Source organism: Zosterops lateralis (genome assembly GCF_965231275.1).
Source record: "Zosterops lateralis genome assembly, chromosome: 9".
NCBI classification, from domain to species: Eukaryota; Metazoa; Chordata; class Aves; order Passeriformes; family Zosteropidae; genus Zosterops; species Zosterops lateralis.
The window spans coordinates 18,035,932-18,054,749 of record NC_139769.1 but is presented as its reverse complement, the minus strand read 5'-3'; the positions used below and the strand labels follow the sequence as shown (position 1 = coordinate 18,054,749).

At 38.3% G+C, this 18,818-nt stretch overlaps 1 protein-coding gene across 5 annotated transcripts in view; it reads right to left on the bottom strand.

Moving 5' to 3' along the window:
- PTBP2 (polypyrimidine tract binding protein 2) overlaps positions 1-18,511 on the bottom strand; it is a 48,695-nt gene extending 30,184 nt beyond the window's left edge. For 3 of the 5 annotated variants that reach the window (XM_083867736.1, XM_083867735.1, XM_083867737.1), the window contains exons 1-3: positions 18,408-18,509; positions 16,817-16,847; positions 4,648-4,723 (exon numbers count right to left, since the gene is read on the bottom strand). In XM_083867736.1, coding sequence (XP_083723862.1) covers positions 4,648-4,723; positions 16,817-16,847; positions 18,408-18,415 — 115 coding nt within the window. In that variant the 5' untranslated portion in view covers positions 18,416-18,509. Of the gene's footprint in view, positions 1-4,647; positions 4,724-16,816; positions 16,848-18,407 lie in introns of all 5 variants that reach the window. The other 2 variants (XM_083867739.1, XM_083867738.1) reach the window with 2 other exon arrangements.
- Positions 18,512-18,818: the final 307 nt, after the last annotated feature.

The following is an 18,818-nucleotide window of genomic DNA, read 5'->3' as shown; positions in this document are numbered from 1 at the left end:
TTGATCTACTTTAAACACACCAATGTGAACAATGAAATTGATGGCAGCTGTAACGAGAAAACCTGCCAATTCTTCTTGACTTTGACAAACCAATTTTCATAAAACTGCCATCAACACGTTTCACTTTTTGTCTACATCCCTTAAAAATTTTACTTTTTTTGTGTGTGGATTTCAGCAATGGAGTTCATGGCGATGTTGCAACTTCCATTAAGCAATCCTCCATCTTGAACAGCAAAAGTCTCACACCAAGTTCAGCATAAAAGTAACCCCTTTACCACTTTTTCCAGGTTTTAAAGATAAGGGAATTTTTTTCTTGCATTTTAAATCACCAGAATAAACACCTGCAGCTATGTATTTACTGAACTGAAAGGTAAAAAAAATTATGTACAATCATTTGTAATCTGCCTTACTAATGTTTTCAGAAACATTATATCAGAATCAACAATATTTAAAGATCCTGGTTTCAGCTCTGGTTTCTAAGAATCCTGTTACCAAATCATATTTTGGCTTACCTAAAGAGCCTTTCTAGTCACTGTGGACCAACCCCCCAAAAAATTAACTCAGATCTTTATGAGAAGATTATGCTCTCCAAAGAAATCAGAATCAAGCAAGATTATGGCAGAAAATAAGGATAGACTTTGACAATATTTCCAAAAAGGCTGAAGGAAAACTAGCAGTAGTTTAATCAGTAGTAAAAGGCCTATGGTTCTGACAACACAACTTTAATACACTCATGTCAGCTGGTGTTAAAAACATCAGAAACTTACACATGTAACATAAAAAAAAACTTATTTAAAAAGCTGAGATATTTGCTCATCTTGTACTTTACAAGCTGTTCTCCCTTGCTACAAATTCTAATCCAGTGGATGGGATCCTTCCCTCAATGGTTACAGAATAATTTTCTGCCATACTGTCCCACCTAGTTCAGGAACAAAAATAAATCTTGTATATTTAGATATAAATGCTTAACTGAAATGAAATTCTTTAACAATGACAGTAATCCATTCCATTTTTTCCAAAACAGGGTTTAGAATTAAGAGGTAAAAGTCACCTTAATCCAGATTTCTGTTAAGACTGGTCTTTTACAAAGGACACAGATAGTACCTAAAACAGTAACTTCACCTGCAGTGAATGTCAATGTAACACACTGTCACCTACACTGTCTGGAGGATGGATACAGATGACAAAACTGTTTAGAAAACGCCCAAGGATCAGGCCTTGTATTTTGAGCCATGTCCAACATGCTAGCCTTTTTTAGGGAATTACTAGTAGTGCTTCAAACTATCAGTAAGAATGCAAACCAAACATTTGTTCACCAGCTTCACAAGTTTCTTTCAAAAAAAAAATAGGAAACGATTCATCTGCAAGACTCCCTATAGGGCAGAGAAACCATTCCCTTTTCATGCCTTTCACTAGGAGAGAAGATTAGAGAAAGAGTATTCATAAAAGCATTAAAGTACTACAGTATCCTCACTGAATGGCAGCCAAATACAAAGAAAACCCCACACTAACGGACTGTTCTCATGATAAAAAGGTAGGATGTTCATTTTTAAAAAATCTTCAGTCTCACCCATAATGACACAGCCTTCAGTTCCACCAAACCCCCTCCCTCCCAAGAAAAGGTAGTTTTTTTGACAACTTAGGCATTTTGTTTTAGGTTAATATTTCTACAGAAGAGAAAAAAATGAGGCTGTGATTGACAAAATTTTGTTCAAAGTTTAGGCCTGCTAAGGCACTGCTATTGGCAACTGTTTTTTTCACTGTGTACACTTTCACCAATAAAAGGCTCAGAGAATCACAAAGACAAACCATCTCTTTCTTCTGTTTTCCTAGCTATCTACTTGGAAAAATATCATAGGTATTGGAAATATCACAGTCAAAACCAGAACAGGTTTCTACATTCTCCAGAACAATGGCCGAGTTTAATAATATCATCACACTTCCCAACTGTAAGAATGAAAGGGCAAAAACAAGTTAAGTTTTATAGGGGCAGATATCTACAACATGTCTCATTTACAAGGGACTTAATAAATGATCACAGGTTCCCTGAAGCCCTAGAAAATATGGGAAAGATTGATCACTACTATACCTTGGCTACAGCAAAGAAAAAAAAAAGAAAATTGTTTAATTTACTAAAGTTTCAAACTCTTCTGAAGAGAAAAAATAATAGCAGAATGGAAGCAAAAGAAGAGCATCAATTCAGACAGAAAGAATACTTGAACTCATTTGGCTTCAGGATATGGTTAAAGAAAAATTCACACACAGGTTTCCATTTCACATGTAACTACTTCTGAGTTTACAATCTGAACTTTTAAGCTGTGCAAGTCTGGAAAAGGTACCTCCTGGTCCACAGTAAACAATACAGCTGTGGAAGGATATATACCGAAGCTGAACAGCAGATAAATCCTACTCTACAGGGGGGTTTTGTGCTACTTAAAAAAGGCAGGCAGAATGAAATTTGAATACAATACCAAGAAAATGTTTTAAAAAAAAGAATACCCAAACAAACTAGCCCCCTTTTCACTGACTGCTATAGAGAATTACTTGAATTACAGCACAGCATTCAGATTGTGGGGTTTTGTTTGTTTGGGATAATTTTTCCACCAACCTACTTTACATATTAACAGAATTTAATAACAGCCATCTGATACTACTCTGACCAGTGCTGCTACTGAGATCGTTTCTTGAGTAGTCATTTATGGTCATGGAGCCCAAAAAAAATCCAAACAGAAAACCTCTACCCACACACGAAGAAACTTCCCACACACAACAAAGAAACTCCCAAGAGTAAAACCCAAACCCTTGATCAGCTTAAAGAGGGTGGAAATAAAAACAAAATGGGAAGCAACATGTCTGTTAAATACATCAAACTTCCATCCCATACATCAACCTAATGAGAACAAAACACGCTTTTCCATTTTCAGAATTTTTCAGGAAGAATTTCTGCGTAAGGGCTGCTTAGACAAGCTTTTGTATTTCTCCTTCTGAAACCCCAAAATTATAATTTCTATTTCAATTTTTTTTCCATTATTTATTTTTTCCTTTGGTAAATTAACTTGCATTTAATATCCTGGAACTAAAGTTTTATCCATATATCTTCCAAAAATATACAGAAAATTTGGTAACATTTAGGACTTGGTCTTAATGTTCACTGCCCACACCCAAACCCTCACACAACTCCCATCCATAATAGTTTCTTGTTTGAGTAAAGCAAACTGATGAAGCACTGATTAATATCCAGGATTGAAGAGGACACCAAGAAAATGAAAACAAGAGGGACCTCTTTCAGAACCAGAAGGAAGTAAGAATAACAGGGAAGAGAAACGAATGCTCTGGGGTTCCAGAATGGCTATAAATGCAATATACTGCACTTCTGACTTACTCCAAAGCACAACCACCTCTTCACCTTTGTTACAGAACTGCCAGTGAAAGTGGTTTTCTTCTGTTGCCACACTTCTCCACTCAACACTGCACTGTGTCTGCAACTGTGCAATCAATCGCACGACTGATCAGTAAGTTGCTCCAAGGATAAACTACTTTATTTTGTTACAATAGTTTAATGCTGCATTAACTTACTGTGCAAGTAAATGAGCACTCCAAAAGAGGAGAGTGTAGCAGAAACATGTGGATTTGGAGGTTTTTCTGCTCATGCTAAAGATGTAGGATGAGAAAGCACAGAGCTACCCATTCTGGCAAGAACTGTCACCACAGCACCTTCATTGTAACATGAAATTGCACCCTGAATCCTAATCTCTTACTAATAAATTAAAATGGAAAGAGTCTACTATTAATATCAGTGATTATACACTGCTGACCCCATGAATAAAATCAGGCACAGTAGAACAGTGAACCAGACAACTGACTGGAAAGTGCAGCAACCCTCTGATGCCATGAATCAACTCCTCCACATCTCTAAGGCAAAAGGAAAAAAAAAAAGAGAAAAAAAAACCACAAAAAATTAATGGTATGCTAGAAAAGAAAAAAGAGAAAAAGCAAGACCTCTGAAATGAGCCTTACAAGAGAACTTAATGCATATTCAACATACAGAAGCATCAACTGCAATAGAAAGCATTTTAGTGTGTGTCAATTAATGAGAAAACCTATTTAGCATCACCAGGAAGCTGATTCAAGAACAGCTACAGTCACTTTGCACTCACATTCTGAGATTTTACCACTGCAATCTCAAATTAAAGAAGCAAAGTGAAGCTTCCAGCTTTAGCAGTGAACCAGAACTCTCCCTGAATCCACACTGTGTTATGAAACTGGCACAGTGGTCTTCCCTGAAGTCCCAGAGTTGGAGATGCCCACGTGTAAAGAAGCTGATGTCACACAGGAGTTGGGCTGTTTACCTTTGCCTGAAGGTTGGGATTCCTTACTTTAAAGGCAGCTGTACAAGACAACTGTAAATTCTCATCCCATCACCCACCCACAACTTAGTGTGCAGACATCTGAAAGTTGCCTGTTCTGTGGGATTATTCTCCTCAGACACCCAAGGTTTGTAGGAAGTACAAAGTCACTACATTCTAACACAAGCCAATAGTTTATCCCTTAGCACAAAGGATTCTTGTTTCGGTTTTCTCCCCTTGTAAACAGGAAATGAGTCCAAGTATAAATTATAGAGTTCTCCTTTGAAAGGGCATCACTTACCAGTAACTACCATGCTGCTCATGTTAGAGTTCGGGCTACTGAGTACACTGCCTGAAAGAAGTTCGTCAGATCCTCTCTAAAAAGAAAGAGACAGTAAGAGATTTTTTTTTCCTCTATTTTGTGATTTTTAAAGATGATACTTCCTCTTTTTAGATAAGTGCAACAACTTGAAATCTAAGTAAAGCGGAATATTTACATGGCATTCTGAAATGAGAGCAGCTTAAGCACAGTTGTTTAACCCACCACTGAAATGAAGCCATCTCTGGACACAATGAGAACTGCTGAACAATAATTTTGTCCAGCATTTCAAATTAAAATATAATTAAATATATTTATTCTACTTCAATAGCATTTAAATTAAGCTTTAATATTTTTATACACACATATTAAACTACTATATCTAGCTGAAACTACAAGGGAAATCTATGCAAATAGAAATATGGAGTTTAGCTCAATTTTAACACCCCTATTTAAAAAAAAAAAGATTCAATGTTCACAGGAAATGAAATAATTTTTCAGTTTGGGGACACCCATCTGTTCTGGAAAACACAATTTAGGGCAGGGAATCACATCTTCATTGTAGTTCTTAAAACATGACAAATATCAGTTAGTGAATGACTTAAAAGTGGGCTGCAAAAATCAGATGAGGGTTTATATTGAAACCATACAAAATTACCCTTTCCACAAATGGTTTGTAAGATGGGCATTTGACCCAGCTGAAGAGGCGCTTCTTTTCACACCTTGTTGTTTTCTTTTTTTCTTTTATGCCCCAACCCTCTTCACTCTCAAGACTTCATCTCTCAAAAAGCCTACAAAATCTTTATGTGCTCTTTCTATAAACAAAGTATTTAAACGATCCTTTGAATATTATCTTTAACTTCTTATAGGTTCTTTCTCACTTCAAAAGTATTTCTGCAGCACCCTTAAGACTAATCCAGTTCACTCCTAAAATGGTAACGAGGAAAAAAAAAACTGTTTCTACTCATCCTTATTAAAATAAATAGGTTCAATTCTGTTGTGGACACTACAAGAGAATCAAGAATAGTTAATGAATGTGTTTTACAGGGTACTTCAGTAATCTGAGACTATTACCTTCATAGACAGCACAGTTGAAAGACTTATAAAAATCAAACCCTTTTACCTTTCTCTCATACTGCACTATATCAGTGTCCACACAGAGAATAGCACGCTAAAGTTTATATACGTTTATATAAAGTTTATATATGGCACACATAGAGCCATTAAGGTTTACTTGGTTTTCAATATCAGTTCTGAAGAATTTCTATACAGTTTATTGAATGCTCTAAGCGTGTAGAGGTACACAGCAAGTAACAAAGCTGCACCTATCAAATCAGCCAGAGTTCCGTTAAGATTGCATCATGCCTAATAGCAAGATCAGGTAGAACTATGAGAAGGACCATGTCTTATCCTCTTCAATGCAAGGATGCATTTCTAATCAGATATAACTAAGAAAAAATCAGCTAGATAGAACTGAGAAACAACATAGGGAAGTGACAGAAATTCTCTGTTATTCAAACTACATCACTTTCTACTACTGATCTAATACGCAGGCACTTGGTATAAGTTGAAACAAACATTCTTTCTTTTTCATATTCTATTTTTTCTAACATAATATTGACAAGGGTAGAATGCTGCAAAGTTGAAGATGACTGGGAGCATTAGGTTACTCAGTGGTAAGTGAAGTTTTTTCTGCTTGCAGTACCCATCTAGACAGTCCCTGTCTGCAGCCTGGCCAGCTCAGCTGAACAGGCAGAAGTAGCAGCAGACACTGAACCTCTTCATAGTTCAGGCGATTAAGATCATTCAGCAGCATTTTCTGCCCCCTGACAGGCATTAATACACCCATTACTACATGAATAGCTGAAGCAACCCCAGTACCAAATGAATGCTCTTCCCAAAACCTGTAGGAACTTTACAGTTCTGAAATATCTCAAATTTGACTTGCCCCAGCTTCCAAAAGTTACTTACAACAGCAACTGCTGAATGAAAGAGTGCAAGAATGATTATATAAACTTCTGGTTTCTAGTAAATCAGGCTTTCAAAAAAGCTGTTAATTTCTTAATCCACAGCAGAAAAATCCAAAAGGAGCACAAATTACTCAACAGAGTAGATATGCAGTTTCTGCATTTGCGTTTCATGAACAGTTCTCTCTTCATTTACAAATGTATCATTTTACATTTCATGAATACCCAGTCACAAGATTTTGTCTTTACACTTGAAAGTTTTAACATTTTTGCTTCAAAAGAACAATTAAATGTGAATTTCTTGCACTGGCCTGTATCATAAAGCCTATACTTGACTTATCTGCATAAATTAATGTTCAAAAGTCTGATTCACAGATGTACAGGTTCATACATGGAATGTTCTTCCAGTGGCCCCATGAAATCCCAAATGCATAGCAAACCTCTACTAACTCACTCCCATACATATTTCCCAAGCTTTTGGTCAAAGACAAAGATCTCTCTTACCGTGTGAGTAATGACCTTATTAGATATACATGGTTGTTTTTCCTAATGGGTTCTTAAGGAGCCTAGACCCTTCCGTACTTCAGTTCCATATGTAACTTTAAAACCAGCTTTGCTACAAAAAACATGATGGACTTGGACACAGAGTGGTTAAATTACAAAATCAAAAGCAGTACCTGCCTGGTTATTGTGACATATTTCAAAAGGGTTATCTGAAGATCTTGGCTGTCTAGTAAAGCAATTACATATAAGCATCTCAAGTAAGCCAATGTGTGCTCTTAGATTGGCACTACTGTGTAACACAATCCCTCCCGAATTACAAAGATGTAAAAACTTATTTTACTTACATTTATTCAGCAGAGATAAGGCTTTACTTGATTTGTGGTGCTTGGTTTTGGTTTTATGTGCATCTCCTTTTAGAGGGTGCTAAGCCAAAAAGGACCCCATGCTCCACGAGCAAAGCTTTTCATCACTCTGTCACACATGAATTTCAGGATCATAACCAATTTTCCAAGCAGCTTGAATATTTAATTAGTCTCAAGCACAGAAGCTTTTCAAGTTGAATGGTACAAACCTTTAAACGAAATTAGGTAATTGCATTGAATGTTTCACAGCTAAGGAAACCAAACTCAGGTCTTTGAAGAGCACAGAGTATCAGACTCAAGGAAGGAAGATCCTAGAGCAACGTTCACTTAACTCTTTTCTCTGTGCAAACTGCTGCTCTAAAGAATCGAAGCAAGTTTGAGATTGTGTAACAATACTGAAGATCGCAAATACAGACATGGCAAAAATGTTCACATCTAAGTTAAAATAACAAACAAATAAAAACCCACCACAATTATTATATTTCACCATAAACTAAGAAGGAAAGTTACTGCAATAGCAAGACAGCAGAGACTAATTGAATATCCATTTTAGCATGAGGCAAAGAGATTATTAAGAACAAAATAAGTACAAACTGCTATTATACTATTAATAGGTCATCTTCTGACATCTAGTCTTCAACAGTGCAAGTTTTCGATGCCATATTTCTACTCCTACCAAGGTCAAGGAGATTAATCTAAATTAATCTTCCAAAAAAACTAACAATTGCTCAGACCAGAACTATCTAGACCATTTCTTTATGAAACCAGCATCTACCAAAATACGAGTATAGAAAACAAACAAGGAAATTGCCAAGTTAACAGTGCAGGGAGTGAACCCTGAATTTGTCATAGAGTCAATACTGCCCTTTCACTGAAGCCCATGTTATCACCCCCATGACCCCACGAGAGCATTTCCATGCACAGTGGGAAAACAACATGTTTAATGCATGGCTTCAATCAATGGATTTATGTAAAACTGACATGTAGGACCACTTTCAAAAAAGACAAAAAATATACCAAGTCAGACTTTTAGTGCCTATTTAAGTGAAAATTCAAAACTATGTATATAAAAATTATTTTACATACTATAAAGACACCTTTTTAATATTTTAGCTAATTTCCTTAAGTGAATGCTTATTTCATATACTTCTACAACATGTATATACTTGTCACTTCTACAATTTACAAAATCAATTAAACAAAGAGAAAGAAGAAGCCCCTAGCTCAACAAATGAATGTCCTAGGTCCTTGCTTTAAGTTACAGCTAACTCAGAATCCCTCATCATACAAGCTGGACTTACATAGCAGCATTTCAGATTTTTCCCTCCTATAAAAGACTACTATAAAGCTTCATGCTATCACAGGTTATATTATGTAGCTATGTAATTTTAGGAAGTCATTACAGTCATACTATGCTTCCAGGCTAATCAAAAATATACTATTTAGAAGTCTTTGCCAACTATTTTCCTCACATTCCAGATCAGGCTTTAAATACTTCACACATTCCCCAGATTTTATTACATCCAAGGGTTTAGTCTTTCATGCATCAAAATACTTTTTGACAGCTGTTTACATCAGAGACATATTGGCTTTTTCCCCAATAATTCATGGCTATGGAGACTCTGATCAGAAGTTATGGCTAAACCTAACTTAACACTGTATTACAGAGAGCTTATTAAAAGCATGTGTAGAAGCACTACAATACTCCTAGTAACAGTTAACTTTTGTTAAAAAGTCAACAGTATCATCTAAAAAAATTCTTCAACTCCCCCTACAAAATACAAAGACAACACTCAAAGATAATGAAAATAACCATATTCTACAAATACTCTCGCTCTCTCAAAAACAGGATGCTTCTGCCCTTCCCATCTCCCTTTCTCCACCCTTCCCCCCAAGGAAAGATAAGTAAGAGAACTTGAGCAGCACTGCACATTTACCACAGTCATTCTCAGCCCACAGGCATGAATTTCCCAAGGGGTATGACAAGCCAGGAGACACATCTCGTGATTTAAGGAAATCCAACAGCACTGTAAAACACTTTATTTCTAACAACATCTGGGAACAATTTAAAGGAAAGAACCAGAAACCTGATGGTATGGGAAAGGAATAAGCACATGACAGTTTCAACCCAGACATTAAAACATTCTCCTCTAACAGTTACACATTGTAAACACACTGCTTCAATATCTGAAGCAAGTTTGGGGACTGGATGTTTAAAACAACAGAACAACACACTTCAAACCCCCAAACAAAACATTTATAAACCTTGTTCAGTTTACATGTGATAGATTAGAATTCAAAGGAAGCTTCATTTTGAACATGATAAAGTTTTATATGAAACAATACATAAATACACTCTCACATAATCTTTTGTGAGGAAAGAACACTCGATCTGCCTTATGCTCTGATTACACACATAACTGTCAAAACACAATCCAAACTACCCTAAGGAATCCGTTACACCTCTCTTATGTACAGGACCACAGAAGGTCCATCCAGCACAGGACAAGACAAGTCTATGTATTTAAAAGAAACTCCATGCAGGTTCCTAAGTCCTCCACAAAGCACACAGTTTAACTATAAGCCTGCTACATTTCACCAGACCCTTACAAGTATGGAGTACTTGAACAGTTCTAAAGAATGCACCATGTAACTACACTGGCAAATCAGTTTATAGTCGTGAACTCTATGGGTGCTTGGTAACTTCACTTACAACATCACTTGCTTTTCATTCAGTGTCAACTGTATACAATATGACTACCTTTACATACTTACTCTCTCTGTATGTTCTTTTTCACCTTACTTCAATTATTTTCGTATTCTCCTCAGCCAAGCAAATATTGTTTATACAGCCTAACAACTATGTATTTTTAACACGCTCACTTTTTCAATAAGAAAGGAGCTAGGAGAAAATTAATAAAACATTAATAAAAACACGAATTTTGTAAAAATTGAGAGAGAGCAATCAAGGGAATTTGAAAAGAGACAAAACTCAATTTCCTTGAAAAATGTCCAGGTTTCCAAAACACAATGCTGAAAAGAAAAAAATTTCTCAAAGCACCAGAAGATCAAAATGGACTATTAAACCAAAAAGCCAAAGAGTAAAGAACTAAATCTCAACTTACACCATGTCACACAGCCTCATTTGGAAACTTCCAAACTCAATTGTAATGAAAGACTGCAGGCAAGAATCTCTTCTAATATATGTCTATGCTTCAAACATCCAAGAGAAGTACACCAACAAAATAATTTATTCCAGCACTTCAGACTTTCAATTCCACTTCTACCAGGAAAGAGAGTACTACTCTCTAACATTACTGGTAGTAAATTAGAATAGATGAGAACAACTCACTAGAGCTACCACCTGGATGCATTCTTTGTCTTCCAGACAGACAACCATAGCACTTGGATGTAAAGATCTGGTCCTTCAGTAGCAGTTTCTACACCTCAAAATGTGATCCACATGGAAGGTATTTTCTACTCAATTATCTCCTATTTTTCACTAGTAAATTAAAAGTGCTAATGCTATTTTGTCTATAACTCAATACTCATATTACACATTCACAGAAAAATTGATTTTACGAAAAGGTAAACACGGCTACATGTACTTGCAGCTGTAAAAAATACCCAAACCCCTAAATCTAATCACAGTCCCGTTAACAGCTTGTGAAACCACAACCTCATTGGAATCAACCACCACCAAAAGCAAGAAGTCTACCTTCTCCCTGACCCCAGCAACTTGTTCCTACTCTGTCCTCCTAATCCTGTATTGCCAAAAGCACTTACACAACCACATGCTTTTGTACAAATCTGAGTAAAAAGATGTAGCTCACTATTGTGTCAGCTTAGCTTTATCCTGGTTAAATTCCCATGGAAGTTCTGTGAACTGACCACCTAAACATCTGTTGCACAAGTACTACAGTGACAGAAAAATGGAATGCAGCTTGATTTGCTTGTGAAAACATAGTCTGAAGCTCCAGGAAATGGGAAGGGCACTTCCATACCGGTATTAGTACATGTTTCAGAGATGGTGCAGGTGATAGCATTTCTCTTTGTACAACCCCTCAATGGAGAAAAAAACCTAAGTGTTCTGCTACAAATGAAAACTATGTATTTCAAATTAGTGAAAGATATCAAAACTTATCAAATAGTATACTAAAGCTTCCTTACATTGCTGCATACTTACTACAGAGAACAAACTAAGTTTCAACATTGTTCCTTTCTTTCCATTTTCAGCTTTCCTTACTTTTTCCATATGTCACAGTGGCAGAATGAGCATTAAAAAAAACCCCAAAAGTACAAAGAAAAAAAGAACAGGAGTCAGCTGTTCTGAGAGTAAATACCAAAGCCATTTCAAACAGCGCTAATTTACTGAAGTTACTGTTATCAAGTTTCTTTACTGTTAACGGGTATCTTTCATTGTAAAAAGCTATTTTTTGCCACTATGGACATGTTCCCCATACCACTGCTGGAAAGACAAATCCAGATGCCAGTTCTAAACTTTTGAACGTGGTCAGACTTCAGCCTTACTTCATTGCTATAATGGTCCACACATCTTTTTTGCTGTTTATTGCTGATAGCACAACTAAGTATTATTGAATACAAAGGTTGTCTAAAGACATTATCCCAGCTAATGAAAGATTAAAACACCTCTAATTCACAAGCAACCCATTTTTCTCGTATCACTTTGTCTTTGTCTAATTTACTAGCAATTATATTAGACATGCAAGGTTAGCCCAGAACTCTAATTCCAACATTTTTAACACAACAGGCATGGCATTTGTCTGTATGAATAAATTTAATTTTTTATACTACCACTCCCTTCTTTTTAAGTACCCAAAATTACAACAGTGAAGGCAAAAAACATGAGAGAGTAAAAAAAAATCTGAAAGGAACAAGCTTGTGAATTAAGTTTAGACTAAATTTTACAAGTGGAAAAATTTATCTTCTGACAACTTGCTAGAATATGACTTTCAATCCTATTTTCATTATACAGTGTACAGTAAAAAAAAAAGTCATACCATTTCTACAGTATCTACTTGTTTCCACCATGAAAAAAAATCAATTATTACTAGTAAAAAAGGTTGAGAGTTGGTTAAGAAACCAAGTGGATAACACTTCAAGGGTACTTACAGACTCTCTCCCCTTTGTCCATCAGTTCCTGTCTCCATCCATTTTTAGTTACTGTCCTTCCCCCACACTGCTATATTCCTCCTTGTTAAGTTTCAGTGACCAGGAAGAAGGGGAGCTAGGTAGCGCTTTCCTGTTTGGAAAACTTAGAAAGTACTAGGACAGTGTTTCTTAGCATCTTCTCCAATCCCAAACATAACCATACACAGCACCAATTCCTTCTTCTCTTAAGTGCACTGCAAAGGCCCAAGCCCTGACTTTGGGGGGAAGAAGGCCATCCCCACATCTTTAAACATTACAAAACTGCGTTTACAGGAATGAGTTTTCCCTCCTACCTATAACTGGGGCTGTCCATGCTTGGCAGCTGAAGCTTCATTTTTGGCCAGTATGCAAAATACCATCAAGAAAGTCAAAAATTTCCCAAATGCTGTGTACCAAATAATGCATTTAGGAAGAAATGACTGTCTCTTTTCTCCTGTCAGATAGAAGAACACCTCAGCCCTTCTGAAACACACAATGCACATACACAAAATGAGTCACTCACTCAATTGTTCAAGCCTCATTCACTGCACAGCTACCCATCCCATCCAGGAGAAAGATCATCCATTAGACTGAAGTGGCACACACTGAAATACAGCAGGAGAGATCACCCTCAGTATGCACCCAAAGTTCACCTAAGTTATTCCCTACACCTGTGTGACACATACTCCTTATACTATGTTTTATATCCCTCCAAAGATTTGCTTAATTACTCCAGAGGAAAGATAAATCATATACTTAATACATCCAATGGCTGAAAAAGGCTCTGTCACACCAAGTGCCAAATCAGTTAGCAAGATTAAAGTGCTGTAATGTAAAGAGAACACAAGAGAGCAATTCAAAGTACAGTTATTAGATGCTGATGCTCAAAACTATATAAACAGAGAGTAACTAAGGACCTGATGTAATAAGAACAGAGCAACTCCAATGTACTTTTTTAAAAAGAAAAAGTAAACATTTTCTATAATATGATAATTTTTTGAAACTATGCACAAAGAAGTCTATAAAATGTATAGCTTCTCCAAGGAACTGATCTTTTTTTAAAAAAATTAATGAACTATGTAAGTATTACCATTACTGGAATCCTTAACTCTCCTTTATTCAAGTATACTTTGCACAAGCCACTTATATACAATGCAAGTTCACAAATCAGCATCAGACAGAGAGCTGAAGCTCATTCCTTTCTGCATTATTTTGCAAAATGTAATGTAAGGAGTGAACTGTGTGCAGTGACATTTCCCTGCCTCCATGAATTCTAGGTAAGCAAAACAAGACACTACAGACCAAATGAAGTATGAGTTATTTCATTTGTATTTACAAGATGACTGGGCTGTGACATGTTCTAATGCTTTCAGAAATTAAAGCATGCTGCTCCTCAGATTTGAGCTAGGAAGTGTGTTCCCACTGCATATTTTGAGTTGTATAAATCCCCACATTTACTCTTTGGAAACCAAGTTTTCAGGTTGTATCCATCATTTTTCCCACCTCCATTTTATGTTTTGTATAGGTTTCTGGTGTTAATTTCTGGTGACTCAACATGTAAATCAAATGAAGAGTGAACATCAGGTGAATAAAAATGTAATCAAGTATATAACACAAATAAATGATAATAGTTTCAAATTTATGCCTCATTTGTAGGTAACTCCAATTATAAAACTTAATAAAGCATTATAAGGAAGCACTCCTTTTACTCTATAGTTGCCTTGACCACATGCAGTCCCCAAAGCTAAAAAGCCCTCCTTTAATTGAAAGACAATACTGACTACAGTAATTAACTTCCCTTACTCTTTTATGAATGGGTTTAAAAATACACGTTCACTTTTCTGTTTAAGAGAACAACCAGCCACACAACAGTTAATATAACTTTTAAATTTGTATTGACATGACTGATGATGACAAAATAAGCAAATGTTCCAAACAGAAGAGTCATATGTCACCATCCATTTCTCCACATATAACTGAATATATCATAAAAAAAAAAATCAGAAAGCATCAAGTAAAAAAAATATTGTGGACAAGGTGACTTCTCCCAGGTAAATCCTTGCCCACATCCTATGACTATTCAGTCACAATAAAAGCAGCGTTGGAAGAGCATTAAAACTGCTAATTCAACTCCTTGGATTCAAAACTTACTCCTTGCACATTCCCATGGCACCCCATGAAAAAGAAAACTTCCAAGGGAAGGCCAAATGACTGATCCCAGTTGTTTATATACACTTGATAGCAAAGCATCCCTCAACTTTAAAACACCAGTCCATCAAGAGCAATGGACAGTCACCATAAGGACAAATGTTTCACATGTCCTTCCACAAAACCTGAGTGGAGCTGGCATTACATCACTACACACACTATATACCTCAATTAGACAGAAATCCCATTTTCCATTCTTACCACTTTCTTGAGATAATTAAAGAAGCTCCAGAATACGATCCAGTTTATTCCTCCTATATTTATCAGCTTTCTTCAGGATATCATCATCCTTATTTATTTGCACTACTTCCATGCGCAGACTGTCTTCTTTAAAAACCAGGCAGTAAGTCCACTTTTACAAGCAAAGAGCACAATTTTTTGAGACTTCTGAGTATTTCCTTGTATTTTTTTAATCACTGCCTCCAATACACTTGCCTTCTTTCTTATATTCATAATATAACTTCTACAATCAACAGAAGTGAGCAGTTACATCAACTGAAGCATCCTTATTTCATTGTCTGGCTAGTATCTTAAAATTTGGCTCCAAAACTGTGCTACTCAGGACATACCTCATAACACTCAAACTCTTATGGACTGAAGTTGCTCACAGTAAAGAGCGAAAGGGATCCTGAATCAATTTACTTCTCCCGAAGTAAGAAATGTTGGAATTCAAGATCCAAGTAATACATGGCCAACCTGAAACTACTTCTTCACTAGAAAGAAGAAAAATTACTAAGGGTAATTTATAATTTTATATTTTTGTGCACATGGAGCACAGTTTGCTGCTGGAACATCCTCAGGTATCCCTCCAAACTACTAAATACATTGCTATGTTTTAATGAGCTAACACTTTGTCCTCCCAGGCAACAGAGAAATAATCATGTCAGTTCATATTGCTATTGTAATTAGCTCCCACGGAAGTACCTTAATAACTACACTTTACTCACGATTCAGAGACGGATTCTAAGCTTGTCTCCAATACTGCATGAACATTTGGAGCTGGATGGGTCCAGAATCTATGTACCTGACTTCTCACAGCTCTTCCTAGAAGCAAACTTAGCCAGAAACATTACCCAGGTACATCTGACAGAACAGCTGCTGTATCTACAGGCTGGCTCTATTATATCAGAACCAGTCCAAATCCACCAGAACCAACACTGAAATCTTGCTAGACAAAGCTGGGCTCAGCAAGCAGGTAACACTGATCAGCTTCAGGTGAAAAGGCAGGTGTGTGGCACAAGCTGCAAAGTCCCTGAACAAATGTAAAGAGCTGACTTTATGCACTAGAAAACTTCTGTTTCTACCACTGAAATAGAATTGCTCTCATAAAATCATTAAACTTCTCTTGTCTCATATCCCTTTACATTACGATTATTTCTCACCCTGCTACTATGGAGTACTGATCTAATTCCTGTGACAGCTTTGGATAAAAAATGCAAAACAAATAGTAAATTAACTGCTATTTGGAAGCCCTTTCCGTGTTACAAAAATATGATAAATTCATAACTGAACTTGAGAAATAAAAAGTACAGCAAACACCCACTTCTGTGTCTACATAAATTCTAGCTGCCATTTTTTTGTCCTATCACAGACAGTCACTTCTTTTTTAACTTCACTGGAAACTGTTTTGAAAAAAGGAGGGGGAGGGATGGAAGAAAGAATGCAACAATGCAGGAATGTTGTTTTGAAAAAAAGTATGATAAATCAAGTTTTAAAGTAAGAAGCTGACACCACTACATTAATCCAGAACCACTGTTTACAGTTCAGTCCCTAGAAAAGTCTTTTGTGTAGAGGCTCCAATTTACCTCTAGGGATTTTTGTTTAATAAAGCATATACGGCTGACTAGATATCAGTTCACAATGACCAGTTAAAATCTTCCATCATGCAATTACTGACGCTCAAAGTAGTTCACTTTGTATCAGCACTCTACCCCCTTATTTGTTAAGTGGGCATCCTACCTTCACGCCAACTGCAACATCAGTTACAATGCTGTAAAAAAAGAAAAAAACAAGAACATAAGTCAACCAATTTATCGTCATAAACCCAACTTTTCAATGTATTGCAATGACAAAATAATGAGGAAACAAACAGCCAACAACTTCCCTGAGCAAGAAATTATGTTCAAAGAACATATAGGCCTGAAATACAAAAGAAACTTTAAAAAGCCACTGAGCTCCCATAGCTTATAGGCCTTTCCAAAGAGTACAAAGTTTCAAAGAAATGTTACTCCAACGCAGCACTGCCAGGAAATTTATTTACAAAACTCTTTCTGGACTACATGAGATTACAGGGTGGAACTAGAGTAAATTAAAAATAAGCACAAAACTTCTCACACACTTCCATTAATAGCTAGTTCAGCAACATAGCTGAACCTCTGTCTGACCTACTCTTTGAACAGCAGAAAGCAGTAATTTTTTTTAATTAACTTGGGAAAAAAAAAAAAAACACACTGATAGCCACATCCATATGAAATTTAATGAGATACACCTATGAAAAACGCTGCAACAGGTATGTCAAGGTACATCTTTTACTTAGAGGTCGTGACATCATCATTCACAGTGTATACCACAATCTTAAAAGAAACCTTAGTTACGAACTCACACACACACACAAAAGAACATGGGAGAGCATTCCACAGTGTAGTACTCATTAGTGACAGCAGTTTTCAGACAGGATTTGTAACTCCTACCATTATAATCACAACCATAAAAAGCCTTTGGAACTCTCACAGTTGAAAGATTACATGCTTAAAGCATACCAAAGGGATGGCTTCTCTGTTTGGAACAGAGTAAACAACCTAATAGGAGATTTGGAAGCTGAAAACTGTTGTATTTACACTGACAAAGGCTACAGCGAGCAGCCCCATTTTCCAGGTCCAACAAAAAGCAGGCCTGGCGTGTAGTGCCTGCCCATCCCAGCCCTCACTGTCCCACATGGCCGACTCCTTCCAACCTTCCCTTCTTTGGTTTTTACAGCCACTCCATTGCATATACAAAGGCATCTCTCCACCTGGGGAGGGGGGGAAGCCAAAGGGCTTATTAGGCAGTTTCTGAAAACAAAAGAGCTCGACATCTGGCTCCTGCTGGCATCGCTCCTCCCCTCCAGCCAGCTCCAAAACAAACCCGAGCCCTGCAGCGCGCCCCTCCTCAGCCCCCGGCCAGGGGAGAGATGCCAAAGGCGGGGGAGATGGCGGGAGTGAGAGGCTCTGGGGGACGGGATGGGGGCAGATCGCGCTCCTTTTTTACATCGAAACGTGGCGTCTCGGGCACTACACTTAAGGAGGGGGCGGCCCAAGGCCCTCGTTGATTTGAACGGGAGACCCTACAGAGGGGCCCGCGTTTCGGAGACTGAGCCCCGTCCTGCCCCGCTCCCAGCCTGCGCGGGGCCTCCGGCTCCGGCTGTCCCGCGGCGGGAAGCTCATCGCTCCCACACCCTCGGAGACACCCGCCGACAGCCGGCGAGCGCCCGGCACCGGGACAGGTCCCGCGGCCGGCCGGCGGCACACAGCGCGGCAGCGCGCTCGCTGCCGGCGCCCCGGTGCCCACTCACCCGTCCATCGCCGAGCAGGACAGCGGGACAGGAGCCGCGCACGGGGAGGCTGAGAGAAAATGGCGGCCTGGCCTGCACGGAAACCGCCGAGCGTTGCCGAGTGCCAGGCTCCGCTCCGCGTCCCCCTCCGCTACCGCGCACGCGCCGGCCCGGTGCGCGTGCGCCCTGCGCGCCGGTGAAGCTCTTGCCCTGAGCTGCCCGCGCCGAGCCGGCCCCTGAGGCGGCGCCAGCCTGCCCCGCCCGGCCCGGGGGGCGGCAGCGGCGGGTTTCCCGCCCGGCTCCGAGCCCGCCCCTCCTGCCTGCCCTGCTTCTCCTGCCCCTCCTGGCCGCCCTGCTCCGGCGCCGCTTCGGGAGTGCGTGGGGGGTGGCCGCAGGACAGCGCGGAGGCAGCTGGGGGCGGTGGGGGCTCCT